Source organism: Xenopus laevis, chromosome 3L (genome assembly GCF_017654675.1).
Source record: "Xenopus laevis strain J_2021 chromosome 3L, Xenopus_laevis_v10.1, whole genome shotgun sequence".
In the NCBI taxonomy this organism is placed as follows: domain Eukaryota; kingdom Metazoa; phylum Chordata; class Amphibia; order Anura; family Pipidae; genus Xenopus; species Xenopus laevis.
The window spans coordinates 129,226,774-129,248,541 of NC_054375.1; the positions used below are offsets into that span (position 1 = coordinate 129,226,774).

Sequence of the window (21,768 nt, forward strand, 5' to 3'; positions counted from 1 at the left end):
CGCGCCAACGTCACGTGTCCCTCCCTCCAGCTTCCTGTCAGAGACTGGCAATGACTGGCATAGCTGGGCATCCCCATAATATCGGCCCTTCCGAGTCTCAAGCCGCCTAAATCTTCCACAATTCGCCGCACTCTCTACTCTCGTACCTACAGACTGAGGCAACACGCGTTCATCCAACCTTCTGGCATCACCCATTAAATCAAAGAGCGGGGGGGGAGGTTGTAGTTTCACAGCAGCTGCTGACCATTAGGGGACCGAGAAGTGCAGTTGCAGATATAGACTTAGGCTACATGGTATATGCAGAAATAGGGACTAGCAGACGTGACTCAGATTATAGACATGTATATATGTAGCTCTGTTTGTACATATTCCTCCTCACGCTCCACTCAAACACCACAAATGACCACCCACCCCCAGCGACGCGAATCCTTTGCATAGTCTAGCCAATCGACGACGAGAAGTGTGCGGATATACCGCTGTCAACCCAGCCGCCCAATCAGAGGTTCAGCAGGATGACAGTAGCACTCGCCCCCACCTTCTGCCACGCCCCAAATTGTCCGTCCTGTCGAGCTTCATGGCCAATCCGCGAATGGCTTGGTGGGTCTAACACCGCCTACCATGATACACCGCGGCCAATAGTTCGTCGCCACTGTGCTAGTGGGCGGAGCTGCGGCGCCGAGCAGAGGGGGTGGGTTAGGTTGAGGCGTGTCTATCAGGAGACGATAAACAAAAATCCCGAAAGCTTCCTACAGTGTATACATTCGGGTAGAGAGGCACCGGGAGAACGTTTGGGCGCAAAGAGAGGGGATAAAGGCATCGAGCCTGACAGATAGTCAGCCCTGTCACACAGTATAACCATTAGGCCTCAGCCCTGAGCTTTAGTGACTTCCTCTCGGACACCCAGTATCATCCCGTGCCCTGTCCTCTCTCCTCTCGGTGTCCGTCCCTGGCTCTCTCTCTCTCACCCCCTGCTTACTCCCTGGAGCTGGGAAAATGGCGGCCCCGGTCTGTGTCAACATCCAGATGCTTCTGGAGGCGGCGGAGTATCTAGAGCGGAGGGAGAGAGGTGAGCGGGCTGTGTATGTGCTGCTTATGCTTCACGGGCTGCGGCTTGTTTGGACGCTGCTTCTGCTCCTTGTGTTATTATATGTGTCTGTCTGGCTATATAGAGTAGTACTATATTTATATATCACACTTACACCTGAGCTGGGACATTGCATTGCCCAATATCTCAGGAGGAATATGTGTTCTATTTCTGCACACATCAGGCATGTCCTCCTTACTGACTTTGAACTACAACTCCCAGCATCCCACAGCTCTAACTAGGAGGCTCGGCTTTGCAGATCAGCCACAGCTGGAGGGTTGGACGTCTCTGAGCTGCATTTACTCTCCCAGCCTTCCTGCAGTGTCCAGGGCTTTCTTTTCTCACTGGGGCCCTTTACTTGCACCCACTTGCACAGTAATGCATTATAATACATTCTTGCTGCCTCTTTAGTTGCAAACATAATAATGTAACAAATCTATATATATATATATGTGTACTCCTAGTATCTCCTGCATTCGCTCTCCCATCTGTTGGTCGGCTACAACTCCCTGCAACCTACTAAAGCTAAATGCTATTAAGGGGATGCTGGGAGTTGTAGCTGAAAGGACACAGTTCTGGGATTCCCACAATAAAGATGTAAAGTATGTACTTGACTTCCTACATATAGATATAGATATATATATATATAGATAGATAGATAGATAGATAGATAGATAGATAGATATATACATACACTGAATCCAGGATTCGGTTCGGGATTCTGCCATTTTAGCAGGATTCGGCCGAATGCATCTGCCAGGCCAAACTGAATCCGAATCTTAATTTGCATATTCAAATTAGCGGTGGGGAGGCAAATCATGTGACTTTTTGTCAGAAAACAAGTAAAAAATGTTTTCCCCTTCCCCTAATTCGCATATGCAAATTCGGTTCAGAATCCAAAATAGTGGATTTGGTGCATCCCTAATAAATATAATAGAATCTGCAACCTGGGATTCTACATAGACTACAGATCCCAGCATCCCTTTTTTTACAAGCCTATGTGATCAGTGTGGCTGCTGGGAGATGTCATCTAGCAGGGTAGCCCCCGAGATGAAGATTCCTCATATAAATCTATATGTTTATGGTCACATCACTATGGCTCACCAGCCCCCTCCTGTCAGTAATCATACGCGTTTGCAGTGTGTGCAAATATCATGACATCATGCTAGTGTTTTCCTTCTGTGCAGGCCCGTTCTCTCACTCTCTGTGCCATAACACATAATTCTTAGCTAAGGCTAGCAATCTCAGGCTAAGTGCTGGGCCTCCCTTTGCAAAAATGTGTGCTACTTTCCTTATAATACACATTATTTCTTTTTCAGCACAGCTTTTTGCCATGCAGTTGATAAAACAAGATCAGAATAAATATAAAAACCACTGGCACCTAATGCTACCAAATGATATGAATTGCTAACGAATGCTTTTTTTGGAAGCCTATCTTTATTATAAACTTATGACAGAAGGCATGTGATGGTGCAATGTGGTGCATGAAAAATCGAGCCTGCCCTTCAACACGTTTTCTGTAGCACATGGAATTTATCTGCATGAAAATACAATATATATGCTTTCCAAATTTTGTCCTGCATAGAATCGCAGGATAGGGTATCCCTCTTATGTATATATGTGTGTGTGTGTCTATCTATATATCTATATATGTCAGCCAGATCCTAAGTCAAATATAAAGTATATATATATATAACAAATGTATATATGTATATATGTATGTATGTATATATATATATGTGTGTGTGTTCCTTTTATATGTCATTCATTTATCCTCACATCTATGTATGATGAATGTGATCAGGCATGAGGAACCTTCTACTGTATGACTGTATGTGTTATAAATTATTCCTTTAAATCCAGTGTCACAGTGAATATAGTTAGTGCTGCATAGACACTTGTATTAGTGAATTAGTGCAGCATAATGCAGGGTAAAATAAATATATAACAACCCTGTGCAGTTTGTTAATGGATTCTCCGTTTTTACCAAAATTTTGGGTACCTTTTTTCTTTTTTTCAATAACAAAATACAGGCAAACAATGCAACGTCAGTGCACTCAGAGAGAAGGCGTGCTGCTTGTTGTGTTTTTTCCTGAAAGAATTGGTTTATTTATATTCTGCAGGAAATGGTTTGTATTTTTGTTGAATATTCCTACGGCGCTGGCCATTTGTTTTTTCCCCCCACCAGCAACTCTGCTCTCCCATCTTTGTGCTTTCAGAGAGAGGAAGGGATGCAGTATCCTGTTAATTCTCACATTACATGTTTGTTCTGATCCCTATAGAAGCCGAGCATGGTTATGCTTCCATGTTGCCTTACAATAGCAAGGAGAGGGACGGCTTGAAGAGGAAAAGCAAATCAAAGAAAAGCAGCAGTAGTAGGTAAGGCAGAATTGCTTCTCTCCCTTGGGTTTTTGCTTTATTTATTTTTTTTGTATTAATGCCTGTTGTAATGCTGCAATATGCTAATCACTACAAAATTGTGTCATGGTTTCATCAGTGCTCACATGTTTCACGTGTTACATTTGAAAAGCCAAGCATGTGCACCTTCAGCACAGTATAGAGACATTTAGGGGCAGAATTACCTAGGGTCGAATATCGAGGGTTAATTAACCCTCGATATTCGACTGCCGAATTGAAATCCTTCGACTTCGAAAATTGAAGTCGAAGGATTTAGCGCTATTCCTACGATCGAACGATCGAAGGAATAATCGTTCGATCGAACGTTTAAATCCTTCGAATCGAACGATTTGAAGGATTTTAATCCATCGATTGAAGGATTTTCCTTCGATCAGAAAATTGTTAGGAAGTCTATGGGGACCTTCCCCATAGGCTAACATTGGCCTCGGTAGGTTTTAGGTGGCGAACTAGGGGGTCGAAGTTTTTTTAAAGAGACAGTACTTCGACTATCGAATGGTTGAATAATCAAACGATTTTTACTTCGAATCATTCGATTCGAAGTCGTAATTTTGAAGGTCGAAGTAGCCTATTCGATGGTCGAAGTAGCCATATTTGACCATTCGAAATTCGAAGTATTTTTTCTTCTAATCCTTCACTCGAGCTAAGTAAATGGGCCCCTTAAACTGTAAGTTCAGCTCATGCTTTCTAAATCCGCTCATGTAAACCTGCCCATAGGGAAAGTGTCATGGAGTCTTGCCGTTCTTCATGATGAGACATGGAATGTGTAAAGGGGTTGTTCACCTTTGAGATAACTTTTAGTATGCTGTAGAGAGTGATATTCTGAGACAATTTGCAACTTGTTTTCATTGTTTATTATTTAAGGGTTTTTGTTATTTCATTTTTTATTTGGCAGCTCTTCAGTTTGCATTTAAAGCTGTTGGTAACTAAGGTCCAAATTCCCCTAGCAACCATGCATTGGTTTCAATAAGAGACTGGCATATGAATGGGTTAGGCCTGTACAGAAAGATGAGTGATACAAAAGTAACAATAACAATACATTTGTAGCCTTACGGAGCTTTTTAGAGGGGGTCAGCGACGCCCATTTGAAAGCTGCAAAGAGTCAAAAGAAGAAGGCAAATAACTATAAAAAAAATAAAATAATGAAGACCAACTGAAAAGTTGCTTAGAATTGGCCATTCTATGACATACTTTAAATACTTTAAAAGCGAACCACTGTAGATTCATAATGGTTTCCCATTCAGCCAGTTTGTAAAGCAATAAGAAACCATGACCCTGAAGCATGTGAAATGGTAACCTCTAATCTATACAGCAGGGCAAACTGTATTAAAACAAACTATAGCCTCGGGATGCACTATCCAGATATGGATTCACGCAGCTCAGTTGACATGAACTACACAGTGCTCTTTTATTATTACACCGAAAACAAAGTCATCAGGAAAATGCAAATTGTTTTATTCAAAGGGATACTGTCATGGGAAAAAAAAATCTGACATGGGGCTAGACATATTGTCAATTTCCCAGCTGCCCCAAGTCATGTGACTTGTGCTCTGATAAACTTCAATCACTCTTTACTGCTGTACTGCAAGTTGGAGTGATATCACCCCCTCCATTCCCCCCCCCCCCCAGCAGCCAAACCCAAACAAAAGAACAATGGGAAGGTAACCAGACAGCTCCCTAACACAAGATAACAGCTGCCTGGTAGAACTAAGAAAACACTCAATAGTAAAAACCCATGTCCCACTGAGACACATTCAGTTACATTGAGAAGGAAAAACAGCAGCCTGCCAGAAAGCATTTCTCTCGTAAAGTGCAGGCACAAGTCACATGACCAGGGGCAGCTGGGAAATTGACAAAATGTCTAGCCCCATGTCAGATTTCAAAATTGAATATAAAATAAATCTGTTTGCTCTTTTGAGAAATAGATTTCAGTGCAGAATTCTGCTGGAGTAGCACTATTAACTGATGCGTTTTGAAAAAAATATGTTTTCCGATGACAGGATCCCTTTAAACTGGTCTATGCAAATAGAATTCCTTTTAATTTGGAGCTTTTAAGATAATAGGTTTCTAGATAATAGATCCTATACCTGTTCTTTAAATTCTAAGGTATGCATTAATCCATACTTTTTTTTTTTGCCATACATTTAATGCTTACTATTTATAAAAAAAAATTGTAATAGGAACAGGTTTATATTTTTCACTTACAGGAATCTGCGGAATTACAGGTATGGGATCAGTTATCCAGAAAGTTCCAAATTACGGAAAGCTCATCTCCCATAGACTCCATTTTATCCAAATAATCTGAATTTTTAAAGGTGATTTTCTTTTTCACTGTAATAATAAAACAGTACCTTGTATTTTATCCCAACTAAGATATAATTAATCCGTATTGGAAGCAAACCCAGCCTATTGGGTTTATTTAACGTTTAAATGATTTTCTAGTAGACTTGAAGTATAAAGATCCAAATTACAGAAAGGTCCCTTATCCAGAAAACCTCAGGTCCCGAGCATTATTATTAACATGTATTTATATAGCGCCAACATATTTTGCAGCTGGATAACAGGTCCCAAACCTGTACTTAGATATCTTATTTATATAAATATTTCCCACTTTAAGCTTAGCTTCTGGAATTGTAACTTTTGGTTTTTTTTTTTTTTGACATCTTATTTAAATTTTTCTAGGGATGCACCAAATCCAATAATTTGGATTCGGCCGAACCCCCGAATCTTTCGCAAAAGATTCGACGAATACCAACCGAATCCAAACCCTAATTTGCATATGCAAATTAAGGGTTGGAATGGGAAACATTTTTTTACTTCCTTGTTTTGTGACAAAAAGTCACGCGATTATCCTCCCCACCCCTAATTTACATATGCAAATTAGGATTCGGTTCTGCCGGGCAAAAGGATTCGGCCGAATCCTGCTGAAAAAGGCTGAATCCTGAACCGAATCCTGGATTCGGTGCATCCCTAATTTTTTTTCTAGTTTCAATTAGTTAAGTTACTAAATCAATAGGCTTTTATTAAAATACTTCACATGTTGATGTTATTTTCTATATAAAGCACATTCTTCTGTTCTCCCATTGTCACTAGTATTTGTGCTTCATCTTACAAGTCTGCTTCTGTTGTGCTTTGTTGTGTCTGCCCTTCGGTCGAAGCAGGACAAAACAACTGTATTCCCTGATGTTCATTTGTGCTACTTTATGTCCTGCATAGAACATGAAAAGCTAAAATATGGGCTCCTAGTTGACGCCTTCCGTTGACCTTTTACAAGGATGAAAGCTTACCATATTGTCGCTTTTGCAGTATAACAAACAAAAAAAAGGCAACATTGTATCAGCTGTGCTATGTAAGCACTGAGTCTCAATTGGGAACATTCCCCTGTAGGGTGATACACAGTATTTCCATTACCAGGCCTCTGTGCCGACTTCTTTTGATTAAGCCTTAGAAAGTGACGTGGGTGTGAAAAAAAAAGCTGTTGCATATTGATTTGCTCAAGCACATCTGCTGGCCAGGACTCATTGGATTTGTTATTGGGACCAGAAAGCAGCAAATCACTCTGGCCAGTTATCACTTCAGGCCCCTTTTTAAGCTACCACAGTTGATGAACAGATTTTCAAGCATAGCAAATGGGTTGTTCACCTTCCAAACACTTTTTCAGTTGAGTTGTTTTCAGATTGTTCCCCAGAAATTTTGCAACTTTTTGCAATTGCTTTCCATTTTTTATTTTTTACCGTTTTTCCAAAATCTGTGTAAAGTGTAAAGTTTAAAGGGCACCTGTTGGGTAAAAATGTTATCCACATCCAAGGGGTATATTTATCAAAGAGTGATCACCACAGTCCTCTAGAGTGAAATACCACCCTCTCCATTCATTTCTATGTGTTTTTTAAAGGTGTATTTATTAAATGGTGAACTTTCAATTTCGCCCTTTGATAAAAAAATCCCATAGAAATGAATGGAGAGAGGCAGTATTTCACTATAGAGGACTGTGGTGATTCGGACTAAACTCTTTGATAAATATACTCCCTAACGTGCAGGCTAATAGAGCCCGCATTCAGGTTGGGGATAACAGTAGTTTTTTTAAAAAACAAAATGTCCCCTGCCAGCGCTACACTACCCTCACCAGAGGGAGCTCCCAGTGCGAACAGCAATGCTGAGCCACTCACATGCGAATAACGCGCATGTGATGTCACGCACATGCACATAATGAGCAATTTGTGGCACATTTTCATTATGCAAATGCGCATGACACAACATGGCTGCTTATCCTGGGAGCTCCCTCTGGTGCAGATAGCGTAGCACTGGCGGGGGGCATTTAATAAAAAAAAAAAAAAAACTACTGTTATGCCCAACCTGAATGCTGAGTCTGCCTGAATTACTGATGTGTGGGCCGACCCAGGCCCGGCCTGGCAATCTGTGGGTTCTGGCAAATGCCAGAGGGGCTGCTATAAGGTCCCATAGAAAGTCTGTATTTAGTGGGCTGGTGAGGGTTGTTTGGGCCTGTATGTGGGCTGATTGGGTCTCTGTGTACCTGAAATGCCAGTGCCTATTTTAATTCTCAGTCCGGACCTGGGCCGACCCAATACCCGCAGGTCGGGCAGGTTCGGGTCGACCTCAACTCGCGGGCGGTTACGGGTTGAGCTCTTCTCCTGCTCTCGCAGCCCACCACCTTCAAATGCCGGCTTCCGGGTTCCGGTTTTATAGTCTCGCGTCTGCTTGCCCCGCCCCTTTTGTGCGGGTTGGCCCGGGTCTATAAAAGGACCCCGGAAACGCGGGTGCGGGCTGGAGCAGGGCGGGTTAGGGTACGGGTCAGGAAAACCCTAACCCGCACATCACTAGCCTGAATGCTGAATGAACGTGAATGCTGAGTCTGACAGCTCAGTAATTCCGGTGCAGATTCTGAACTGTTAGAATTTTGCAACATTAGTTGATACATTTCTCAGTAGCATCCCTGGAGTATTAGCAACTATTGTATCAATTCTAACAGCTGCCTTTAAAGCAACCTAGAGAATCTGCTCAGCAGGGACAGAGATAAGATAATGTATCAACTAAATGTATCCATTTAGAACAGGTTAGAGGGTCACTGACCCCCCCCCTTCCAGAGCTGTTTTAGAAGGTGAAAAATTAGACTTACACTTCAATATCAAAAAAACAGTCACACGTAGAAAATAGAAAGTATTTTTTTCTGAAAAAAACAACTGAACTAAAAAAGTGTTGGGAGGTGAACACCCCTTTAAAGACCTACTGTCTTGGGAAAAAGCTCATCCATGTAGCACATTAGCCTTTAGTTTCCCATAGGGTCACACAGAATCCTTTAACTAGAGTTGCCACCTTTTTTTCTTTTAGAAAGAAATAGCAGTCTTCCAGTCTCTATCTCTCCTTCCTATTTATAACATCAGGCACCATTTTTAGTGAACAGATAGCAACACAAACATAAGAAAACACTGGGTAGTACAACAATTCTGCAAAAAAGTTTATAAAAAAAATGTTTGTGTGAAATTGAAAGGAAATGCAGTTTTAGTGTTGTGTACACAGCAGAATTGTAATTCAATTTGCAAACTCAGTTGGAAGCCTGTTCAACCTTTGCTTGGCTGGGCTTAGTGAAGTCATTTGTTTGCTTCTCCTTGTTTAGGGAGCTAGCACACGGGCAGATTCGGGGAGATTTAGGGTTAGTTCACACGAGGAGATTTGGGGAGATTTTGTCGCCTGGCGACTAATCGCCTCCTCTTCTGAGCGACTATCTCCCCGAACTGCCTCAGCATTTTTTCCCATAGGCTACAATGAAAAGTCACCTGCGCTAATGCACACACGGCGATGTGTTTTCTATAGTCGCCCTTTAAAATTTCAGATTGGCGTGTCCCATAACAGCCAGTGTATATAGTTTGAAATATCAGGAAAATATAGCTGCTTTCCACCAGTCCTTTTTCTGCTCAGTCTCCTCACCTGCACTTTGGGCCAGGTCGCTATTCAGGTATGCAAGTGGCTAGTGTGTATGTGCAGTTCCATGCTTGTGTTTCATATCACCACCCGGGACAGGCACCAAGATAAGCTAAAAAAAGCTTCAGTCAAATCTTGTTGTGGAGGAATTTGGGAGTTGGCCAAATCCAGTAATTAGCCTTAAAAATGATTTAGCTCTTTTTAATGTCCTGCTCGTAAATGCTACTTGCTGATTGGCTGGAGTAGATGACAATAACTGCTTTCCTATTATTATAACAGCCCAGTAGTGGTTGTGTGCATAACATTTTATTATCATACTTTGGCCGATACGGAATACTCCGTTGGCATATTTAAACCGATGCAACGGCCACATATTTTTAGGAAAAGGACCAGTGCCTGTGCCGTCACACATTTGTTAAAGGGGTGGTTCACCTTCATGTTAACTTTTAATATGTTATAGAATGGCCAATTCTAAGCAACTTTTCGATTGGTCTTAATTATTTATTTTGTATAGTTTTTTCTTAAATTATTTGCCTTTTGCTTCTGACTCTTTGCAGCTTGTCTATAGGGGTCACTGACTCCATTAAAAACAAATGCTCGGTAAGGCTATAAATTTATTGTTATTGCTACTTTTGATTACTCTCTATCCAGGCACACTCCTATTCATATTCCAGGCTCTTATTCAAAGCAATGCATAGTTGCTAGGGTAATTTTTGGCCTAGCAACTAGATTGCTGAATTTGCAAAATGGAGAGCTGCTGAATAAAAAGCTTAATAACTAAAAATCCACAAATAATGAAAAATGAAAACCAATTGCTAATTGTCTCAGAATATTAGAGGGGGACCTTGGTAGATTGCTTCTTTATTAGTGAAAATGGCCAGGCAGAGAATACTCCCCGTATTCAATTGCCCTGGTACAAACTGTCCGCAGAATATGTGAATCATAGTCTAAACAGAAAGCCCTTCCTGAATTAGGTTGCCCGTGTTTTTCTAGTTTGTCCACTAAACAGAAAAATAATGTGCAGCGATTTAATTACCATGTGTTTAATTGCCAGTCAAGTGTTTGAGTAGTACATTGCTTTTCCCACCCAATCCAGGAATTTAATTCATTCTTACGCCTTCTCCATGGCGCCCACACTTATTTTGTGAATGAGGTTGTACTGACTGGAGTAGTCAAAGAACTCCTTAACCAAAGACAATATTTATGTTCTTACTCCAGCCTTTGTTTAATAATGAGCTCCGAGTCCTATGAATGAATCTGATTCATCTCTAGTGGGTTAAAAAGGATCAGGTTAATGGCAAGAACTAAACCACGGGACCCAGTTTGCATTATTTGTTTTATTCCGGTTAAGAGATGGAAACCCGAAGTCCGTTTTTAGTGAATTCAAGACCGTAAGTGACTGATAAATGGTTCGCTTTCAGAACCCATAATCCCCATAGTGACTGGTGGTGGTGGGGGAGGGGGGATACAGATACTTCAATTTCCGAAGTCGTCCGAAGTTTACTCATGAGGAAACTTGGGGCGACTTCGGAAATCGAAACACCACAAAGCAGTTTGGAGAGATTAGTCGCCCCAAAGAAGAGGCGATTAGTCCCCGGGTGACTAAATCTCTCCGAATCTCCAGGTGTGCCCTTACCCTAAAGGGGGTAGTTCACCTTCAAATTAACTTTTAGTTGGGGATGCACCGAATCCACTATTTTGGATTCGGCCGAACCCCCGAATCCTTTGTGAAAGATTCAGCCGAATACCGAACCGAATCCGAACCCTAATTTGCATATGCAAATTAGGGATGGGAAGGGGAAAAAATGTTTACTTCCCTGTTTTGTGACGAAAAGTCACGTGATTTCCTTCCCCATCCCTAATTTGCTTATGCAAATAAGGATTCGGATTCGGTTCGGCCGGGCAGAAGGATTCGGCCTAATCTGAATCCTGCTGAAAAAGGCCATATCCTGGATTCGGTGCATCCCTACTTTTAGTATGTTATAGAATTTCCAATTCTAAGCAACCATCTTTACTTCTTTTTTTATAATTTTAGAATGAATTACCTTTTTTCAGTCTGACTCTCTCCAGCTTTCAAATGGGGGTCACTGACCCCATTTAAACAACAAATACGGTTACTGTTGTTACTGTTATTACTGCTACTATTTATTACTCAATCTTTCTATTCAGGTCCTGTCCTATTCATATTCAAGTCTCTCATTCAAATCGGTGCATGGTTGCCAGGGTCACTTGGACCCTAGCAACCAGATTGCCGACACTGCAAACTGGACAGCTGCTGAAGACGAAGCTAAATAATGAAATAATAAAAAATTAAAACCAATTGCAAATTGTCTCAGAATATTACTCTACATCATACTAAAAGTTAACTCAAAGGTGAACAACCCCTTTAAATCATGAGCAAGAAGAACATCACAGATTGAAAAATGGCAACCATTTTTTTTTTTTTGCACCTTTCCTTTGGTGTAAACATTTGCCACAGCTTGATAAATCAGCCCCTAAGTCTCCAGTTTTACTTGGAGAAGCTGCAGTGTTCCTCGGCCTCAGCAAGTCAGTGGTTGGTGCATTGAGGCATATGCTGGGCTGGTGTTTACATTCCCCTCTAGAGACTCACGTGTAATAGCACGCCGGCACCTTCCAGCCTCACTGTTTGCTCTGCAAAGTAAATGTTAGGACTGTGCTGTGCAACCAGGGGGCTACTGTTAGCATTAGCACTAGGTACCTCAGCAATTTATTTAGATGCATGCAGCAGACTGAACTGATTTATGTGCAGCCATGCAGCATGCATCTAAATGAATTGCTAATTGGCTATGCAGGCTGTGGATTGCATATGTGTTTGGCTTTAAAGGGTGGCAACCCTAATTAGCACATATATTTCTGGTGAGACATATCTTGCAAAAAATATCCGACAATATTGATCTTTCAAACTTAGGGTTGCCACATTTTAATAAAATTTCCACCGGCAGGTGGTGGGGGCGGGAACAAAGGGGTGGACTGTGATGTCGAAAGTGGGCGGGTCGTGCTGTAAAGGGGCGGAGCCATAATGCGCAATTGGCCAGAAGGCAGCAAAAAGGTACATTTTGAGCGGATTGGGGGCGGGCCGAGGGCTTTTGTTAGGAGTATTACAAATTTACCATCAGCTACATTGCTGGTAAATTTGCAATACCGGCCCCGGCCTTGGCAGGTGTTTTACCGGCCAGGTGGCAACCCTATTCGAACTGCATGTGAAGCATCCTGCGTAATGGGTTCCGCTATGAAGCCTTTATATGATATTGGATAATGTATACATACTGTATTTGTATATTCATACTGAGGTTATTCACAATCTTGTCACCGATTTGAAGGAATGCCGTCGGCCACAAACTTTTTGACACATTCCCAACATAACTGACTCGTGCTGCAATCTATTGTCTGTCACAGTTATTAGCAAAGTCTATACAAAGTCAGAGGCAATACAGTGCCTTTGCCTTTAAAGGGGCAGCTTACAATATTCACATGCTAGTACAGGTATGGGATCCGTTATCTGGAAACCCGTTATGCTGAAAGCTCCGAATTACGGAAAGGCCGTCTCCCATTGACTCCATTTTATCCAGATAATCCAAATTTGAAGAAATGATTTCCTTTTTCTCTGTAATAATAAAACAGTAGCTTGTACTTGATCCAAACTAAGATATAATTAATCCTTATTGGAAGCAAAACCAGCCTATTTGGTTTATGGGGAGGCACATTTATCAAGGGTCGAATTTCGAATTCATGGGTTTTTTTTCAGGTTTTTTTTTTCGTTTTTTTTTTTTAAACTCCCATAAATTCTAAATCGGACTAGTCGCAATTTATTAATAAAAAAATTATACTCTGACAAATTTAAATGACCCAAAAATTAGAATCAAATTTCGATCAAACGCGATTCAAGTTTTATCTCTTAAAAACTTGAATGTCAGGAATGCTGCAAACATTTCCAAATTGATCCCTGCACCTCCCTCTCCCATTGACTTAAACAGTAATTCAGCAGGTTTTAGGTGGCGGATAGTCGAATCCGAATTCTTAAAAGTATGATAAATCTCGAAAATCGAATTCGATTTTTTAAAAAAAAAAACCCGAATCAAATATGGATAACTGCCTAGTCAAATTTGACAGTTTTGACCATAAAAAAAAGAGAGAAAATTTGATTTTGAATTAGAATTTTAAATTCAACCCTTGATAAATCTGCTCCTAAATGTTTATAGGATTTTTAGTAGATTTAAGGTATGAAGATAAAAATTATGGAAAGATCTGTTATCTGGAAGACCCCAGGTCCCGAGCATTCTGGATAACACGTCCTATACCTGTATATGATAGTTCTACACAAAATTTACTGAAGCCCATGGATTTTATGCCTGGATTATTTTACAAAGACAAAATATAAATTGCTTCAGCCTATGCTATGGAATTTTTTTTGAACCCTGGGCCATCAGCTATTGCAGTAAAAGATGCAAAGATCCAATTTGCAGACTGGCTGGTGGGGTTTGTACAAACTGTACACTGATATGGACATGTTTGGACTAGACCATTTAGTTGGCTGTATTTTTATTTATTTTTTGTATAGAGATGGCAGGGTGCATTTAGGGGGCTCAGGCGGTTGGTGGGTTTATAATCCAGACCCTTTAGGTGGAGAACCCATATAACTAAGTAGAATGGGGCACAATGATTTCTGATGGTGGCCATTGTTGAACCTCCCCTTTAAAGGTAGTGGGTGTGTTATTTCAGACACAGGTTGCTGGGTGGGCATACAACTAATCATTTACTGTGGGGGAACATTTTTGGGTCCATGTCTCTGTCGTTGTTCATATTCATTAGGAATAATTATTTTTTTTACTTCTGCTTTTAGCCTGTTAAACAAATACATAATCCTTAGTAACCGGAACAGGAGCTTTTAAGATAATGCTGTTCATCAGGAGCTGAATGTTTATCTGCTGAATGTGTGACACGTTAATGTTCCAGCAAGTGAATGCCCGTGCCAAATATGTTACTAATACTGTATAATGCCACGGCATAGGAACATACTGTATTGTAATAGCTGCATATATGCCACTGCTATATTAAAGAAGAGGACATGACAAATAAGTTGGTTATTTTCTGTATTCCAGGTCAACCCACAATGAAATGGAGAAGAACAGGTATGTCTTGTTATTATTTATTCATACCCAGCAATTAATCTTCCCCAAACATTTGCTACAGCATTGTTTAGCATTTCTTTTCATTTTGCCCCTGACGAGTAGCCCAAAGCCCAACCACAGTGCTAAATAGTGAATAATGCACTTAAACTTGAGATGCATGTGTGATTTAAATAGATGCTTTGTATAAGACATGAAAGAAAGCGAAGAAGTATAATTTTTTTTGAGCAAAGAAATGCCTTATGTGAGTTGCCATGCTGCTTGCCATAGTCTTTAGTTTATCATTGTTGATATCTATGGCCATCACTTGTGCACTTAAACACATATGATCAGGGGGATGCAGGTATACACAGTAAGCTGTCATTATCTCGCCCATATGTATAATTATTGGTGTTCGTAGTTCTTTTCTATGAAGTGTCTTGTTCATTCATATCAAAATAAAACTGTGCGTTTACAGTGGGGTGTGGGGGTGAATGGCTTAGACTGGTTTTTTCACTTCCATCATTCAGTCTGAAAATGGGCGTATTAGAGGCATTCAATGGGTTAATGTGAGATTACTTGTGTAAGGGGTGAAGCGATGTATATTTCTGTAGTTCACTTGTGCTCCTTCCAGGAAACAGTGCAATGTTTCCTGACTGTATGAAAAGCATTTCTTCATCAGCTCAATTATTGGCTAGGGCTGGCTTGTCAGAATTTATATGTACGTAGTTAAAATTATTTACCGGTGAGGAAAGGGAGACTTTGATGTTTATATTCATATAATACACAAAAGCCATGAGTATCTTGTAAATTATATCCTTATAAACGGTGAGTAGTGATGTCATCAGTTATAAATGGCGCTTAGTGATGTCATATTGGTCACATGACTCACTATTGTTGGAAAATATGAGGATATTAGAAGTAACCTTGGAGTTCCATGACCTGTATAAAAGCACTCGGCCTTCGTGACTTCTATTTTACAATAGGGGGTACTTTATTCACTATATAATACACAAAAGCCATGAATATCTTGTAAATGATATCCTTATAAACGGTGACTAGTGATGTCATCAGTTATGAATGGTGAGTAGTGATGTCATTTCTGTCACAAGACTCACTGAAACATGTGTATTATAATAAATAAAGTACCTCCAATTGCAAAATATGAGGATATTAGAAGTTACTTCAGAGTTCCGTGACCTGTATAAAAGCACTTGGCCTTCGGCCTCATTTTATATGGTCATGGAACTCCTCGGTGACTTATAATTGTCTTAAATATTACAATAGGGGGTACGTTATTCACTATATAATACACAAAAGCCATGAATATCTTGTAAATTATATCCTTATAAATGGTGACTAGTGATGTCATCCGTTATAAATGGAGCTTAGTGATGTCCTATTGGTCACATGACTCACTATTGTTGGAAAATATGAGGATATTAGAAGTAACCTCAGAGTTCCATGACCTTTGGCCTCGTGACTTTATATGGTCATGGAACTCCTCTGTAACTTAAAATATCCTCATATTTTACAATAGGGGATACATTATTCACTATATAATACATTTTTCAGAGAGCCACACGTGTCTGCCATGTTTGCATATATACATACATACACACACAGGCATTATGTTAATGCTGCAGAGACATTTATGCTGCCAAACTGGTTGTTACAGAAATTGTAGTTCAGCTGTGTTACCAGCCAGATTTCTAGGTGTGTTTTGCCAAACCTTGATTCATGCATTCGCAATCAGTAATTCTAAATGTCCTCAAAATGCTTGTTCACCTTTAAATTAATGTTTAATATGAATTGATATCCTGAGACTATTTGCAGTTGGTTTTAATTTTTATTATTTTTCATTTAGCATTCAGCAGCTCTCCAGCTTGCAATTTCAGCAATCTGGTTGCTAGGGTCCAAATTACTCTAGTTGTATACCTCCCAACTGTCCTGTTTTTAGAGGCACAGTCCCTCTTTTGACAGCTAAACCCGCAGTCCCTCCTTTGTAATGGATAGTCCAGTTTTTCTCTGCACTGAACAGCCAGAAAAAGTAACAATGTTTCTAACTTAATTGGCTTTTGGCAGAGAGCCCAGAACAGCCACATCAGCAGATAAGATACCTTTGTAACAATTTCAAGCTAAGCAAATAAGTAATTGTAACAATATAAGATAAAAGGTCCCTTGGGAGAAGTTAGACTCACAGCTTAAATGGCAATTCACCTTCATTAGCAAAACTGTAGTAACTGGAAAAAAAACACAAAAATATGTTCAAACTTTCATAACCTGCCAAATTTTGTAAAATGAACATGGTAATTAGGGGGTGTGGCTACAAAAATGTTTGTGGTCAAAAAGAATTTGCCGCGCTACATGCACCAACTTTTTTTTATCCCACTTTTTATTTCCAAAATGTTCGGAGGTATGTAGTTGATATGAATAGGAGAGGCCTGAATAGAAAGATGAGTAATAAAAAGCAGAAGCCTTACAGAGCATTTGCTTTTAAATGGGGTCAGTGAAACCCACTTGAAAGCTGGAAAGAGTCAGAAGAAGAAGGCAAATAATTCAAGAACTGTAAAAAAGGGGGGAAAGATCAACTGAAAATGTGCTTCTATACCATACTTAAAGGGATACTGTCATGGGAACAAAACATTTTTTCAAAATGAATCGGTTAATAGTGGTGCTCCAGCAGAATTCTGCACTGAAATCCGTTTCTCAAAAGAGCAAACAGATTTTTTTATATTCAATTTTGAAATCTGACATGGGGCTAGACATATTGTGAATTTCCCAGCTGCCCCAAGTCATGTGACTTGTGCTCTGATAAACTTCAATCGCTCTTTACTGCTGTACTGCAAGTTAGAGTGATATCACCCCTCCCTTTTCCCCCCCAGCAGCCAAACAAAAGAACAATGGGAAGGTAACCAGATAACAGCTCCCTAACACAAGATAACAGCTGCCTGGTAGATCTAAGAACAGCACTTAATAGTAAAAACCCATGTCCCACGGAGACACATTCAGTTACATTAATTAGAATGAAAAACAGCAGCCTGCCAGAAAGCATCTCTCTCCTAAAGTGCAGTCACAAGTCACATGACTGGGGACAGCTGGGAAATTGACAAAATGTCTAGCCCCATGTCAGATTTCAAAATTGAATATAAAAAAATCTGTTTGCTCTTTTGAGAAATGGATTTCAGTGCAGAATTCTGCTGGAGCAGCACTATTAACTGATGTGTTTTGAAAAAAACATGTTTTCTGATGACAGGATCCCTTTAAAGATACCTTAAAGGTGAATCACCCGGTTAAAAGAACAGTTTCACAGTATTTTGAAGTTCATGAAGGCAATTAATACAATACATATGAAAAGTCTTTAAATAAACCTCACCTTAGTTTGATCATTGCTGTCTGGTTCATCTTAGTAGCAATATTGTTTTGTGTAATTGAAAAACGTATTGTGCCATGATTATTCTTCCAATGTGGATCCTAACAATAACAAAGCTTGCATTTTTCCTGTTTAGACGTGCTCATTTGAGATTATGCCTTGAAAAGCTAAAGATGTTGGTTCCCCTTGGACCCGAATCCAACAGGCATACCACACTAAGTCTATTAATGAGAGCGAAGTTGCACATTAAGGTGAGCTAACATTATATTTCTATAAATGTGTGCATATATTTATTTATATGCCAGCATACGTATTTTATGTTTTGTTCTTCCTCTTTTTAAAGAAACTTGAAGATTGTGACAAAAGGTCTGTGCACCAAATAGAACAATTGCAGCGAGAACAGCGGCATCTGACAAGGCAGCTAGAAAAATTTGGGGTGGAAAGGACACGCATGGACAGTATAGGGTCAGCTATGTCTTCAGAAAGGTCGGACTCGGACAGAGGTAACATATACCCTCTCCCACTATTATTTTTTTAACAACAACAAAATATTTTTTTTTTTTGATAAACTGTTTATAATATCTTTGCACAATTTTAAACTTTATTTAATTGACTCTCCTCATTTATTAACCTTGTGACTTACCTAACTGTTCAGTTCAACACAGTAGTTTCCACAAGCGGCCTCTCTGCTTTTCTGTGGCCCACATTATTGGGGACCCACCATGAACCCGTTATATATCGCCTACACGCATTATTTAGAGCTCACATTGTGGCGTAAGTGTTGCACTATTCACTAAGAGCTATTATGTTATCATAGTTAGAGGCCATATGTTTGGCCCCTAAAAATACGTGTGGCTCCTAAAACCTTGCATGTTGGCCATCCCCGGTTTTAAAGAGGCTGTAAACACAAAAATGAAATTTAGCTTTAAAAAAAAAAATGGAAAATGCAACTTTCCACTATACGTTAATTAAACTTTTTCATTGGTATGCAACTGAAAGAAATATCGGTCTCAGGTTTAATTGCTGACTTCATGCGCTTTATTTTCACAGAGGAAATTGATGTGGACGTAGAGAGCACAGACTATTTAACTGCAGAACTGGATTGGAGCAGCAGTAGCAGTAGCGTGAGTGACTTGGATGAGAGGGAAAGTATGCAAAGCATCTGCAGCGATGAAGGATATTCCAGTTCCGGTCTTAAGAGTATAGGACTACAGAACAATCCCAAATCCATTGCTCTTTAAACAGCCAATCAGAGAAGATACAAAGGGGAGGGGGGAGGATGGTTAAGAGATTTCTAGCAGTTCTTCACACTACTCCCAATGCTCACACTGTTATCTAGCAACCGGCTTTCACACCATTATCTTGCACGTGAACTTGTAAACTCAGACCTTCTTCCAGCAGTCTGTTCCCTTCCCCCCTTTTCCTAAGGAGCTGTATGGGTTTCAGTTTACACTCTATATCGCTATATCAACCCATCAGCCAAATCTGCTCGAGGAGACCACATTCCAGAATCACCAGGAAGCACTCAAGAAGAAAACTATCTATATTATTATGTATGTTATACTGGGAGCAAGAGTAACCTACTGGAAATGGTTGTTGGCTTGATAAACAAAATAACAATATTTATCCAGCTGGTACCTGGTCTGTAGCCTGTACAAATGGCCCAGTTAAAACATCATAGTATCTCCCAGCAACACCAAAACTTTTTTTTTTTTTCTGCATCACTTCACATCTGGAAATGGTATGAAGGAATACGTCAAAAGAATCTTGCTTTACAGCAAGAACTTTAGTTTACAGCTACTATAATATCCAATAAGAAGCCACCAAGGAAATCTGGATGGGACTTTGAGTCTTGATTCAGTGATTTTGGCTTAGAACAGTGAGAATGCTGCTATTGTATTTTTTCACAGAATCGTGCATCTAATGCACTGGACCCAGCACAGTCAAAATTGCAAAGCTGGCGCCTTCTAGCCTTGATTCGGAAATCTATAAAGCCACCTGCTTTGTCTGCTATATTATTACATTGTGTTTTTTAGTTATTGGTGTCAGTCTTGCTTTTCATAATAGTTTTCTGTTGCCGCAGCTTCCTCTACGAGCTTAATTTTTTTTCCCTTAATGATTCCATGTTTTTACTTACACCTTTTATCATTTTGCAATTGGAATCTTAGCCTTTTCTGTTTGCCTTTTTAAAGCAAGGGAAGTCTAACTTAATTGAGCCTGAAAGGTTTTTCTATAGGATATCGGTGCTCCTGTATTTGCAGTTTCAGAATCTCTTGCTATTTTTCCCAGATTCAGCCAAGCTTTGGTTTTACTTTTGTTCCCCCGATCTAAAGAAATTCACATTGAAAAGAGCATGCACTACAAAAACTGCAAGCAGGTCTTCATTGCCCTTAACTGAAGATAACCCATCCAGAATGCAAACGGTTGGATTTTGTACCAGGCAGTGTTTTGGACACGCACTTTAACATTTTTTTTTGTAGCTAGATCCAAACCGTACCATTTGATTCCCTGTTTCATTTTGAAACGTTTGCAGCTGCATGTAACTGTCCCAAGCAGATGCTTCTTGAAGGATTTGTACGTTGCTTCTAGTTCACGGGACAATCATTTTTCTTTTCTACCTCAAGAGAGACAGAATGAAAAACAACGAGTGAAGTGCGTAAGATGGGAATCGCTCGCTTGCCTTCCAAGTCGTCGCTCCATTTTTTTTGCAAACGAGATTTAGATGATTATCATAATTAACAGAGCTAATAACCTGTTGTATGTGCCGTGCCTACAGTCTCATGCTTTTTCTCGTTGGCATTATGACTTTCAGTGTTATCAGGGGCAAACCTCTGCAAATGCATTACGCCTTAAAGAGGAGTGGGGGGGGGGTATCGGACACCGAAGCAATAACTGGAGCAATGAGTATGCTAAGCAGTTAGTGCCCCAACTGTATGCTCCTGAACTCCATTCAATCACTTTAGTTAGCTCTTCCTTTATGGCCACAGTATGTGGCTTTACAATGAAATCTGTGATTGTTTCCTAATGTTGAAGTCCTTTGTGCCCAAGCAGTTATTATGTATGTGCTTATATTATCCGTCTCCTAACAAAATTGCAAGAAGCCAGTGTATTTTTTCAAATGCTAAACCAGCAAACGGAGTTCTATTTTAAACGTCATCGCCCCTTTGTCTCACTATTTTTCTTCCTAATTTATCTCTATATATAAATATATATAAATATATATACCACTACAGTAACTAGTTACTGAGAGGGGTTTTGTCCAGTGAAATAAATTAATTTGCTATGTGCTGTTGGAGAAATTAAAAGGGAACTATTGCGAAAATGAAAATTTTATATGCAATGAATTAAAAATTCTGCATTGTTTCTGAAATAATCAAGTTTATCTTCATTATCCCTCTCTCAGCATCTGTTTCTCCTCATTCTGTCTTCATGCAGCAGTTGGGTTTCAGATGAATGACCCAATATATCTTATAGGGGGAGCGCCCTTTCCTAGCAGATGTATTGGAGCTCACTCAAATAACTGATTCCAGCACAAACAAAATCGCTGCCTTTTGCACAAATTCTGCATGTAGAGAGACATGAAGTCTGGTGATTTTAATAGAGTGAGCTCTAATATATCTTCTAGGCAAAAGGAGCCCCCCCATTTGATATATTGTATCATTCATCTGACGCGCAACTCCTGCTTGAAGACAGAACGAGGAGAAACAGATGCTGAGAGAGGGATAGTGAAGATAAACTTGATTATTTCCGTAATGGTACAGAATTTTTAATTGATTGTATTTAGAAAGTTTCTTATTTCAGTGTATATTTATAGTTATATTAAATTTTAATTT

The 21,768-nt window shown here is 39.8% G+C and overlaps 1 protein-coding gene across 1 annotated transcript; it reads left to right on the plus strand.

The window, feature by feature from the left end:
• The first annotated feature begins 805 nt into the window (after nucleotides 1-805).
• On the plus strand, nucleotides 806-19,974 carry mxd1.L (MAX dimerization protein 1 L homeolog). The gene is given in 6 exon segments (NM_001096731.1): nucleotides 806-1,066; nucleotides 3,367-3,463; nucleotides 14,557-14,586; nucleotides 18,072-18,186; nucleotides 18,279-18,438; nucleotides 18,986-19,974. Coding segments are annotated over 6 exon segments (666 nt in total). The 5' UTR covers nucleotides 806-993; the 3' UTR covers nucleotides 19,177-19,974.
• Nucleotides 19,975-21,768: the final 1,794 nt, after the last annotated feature.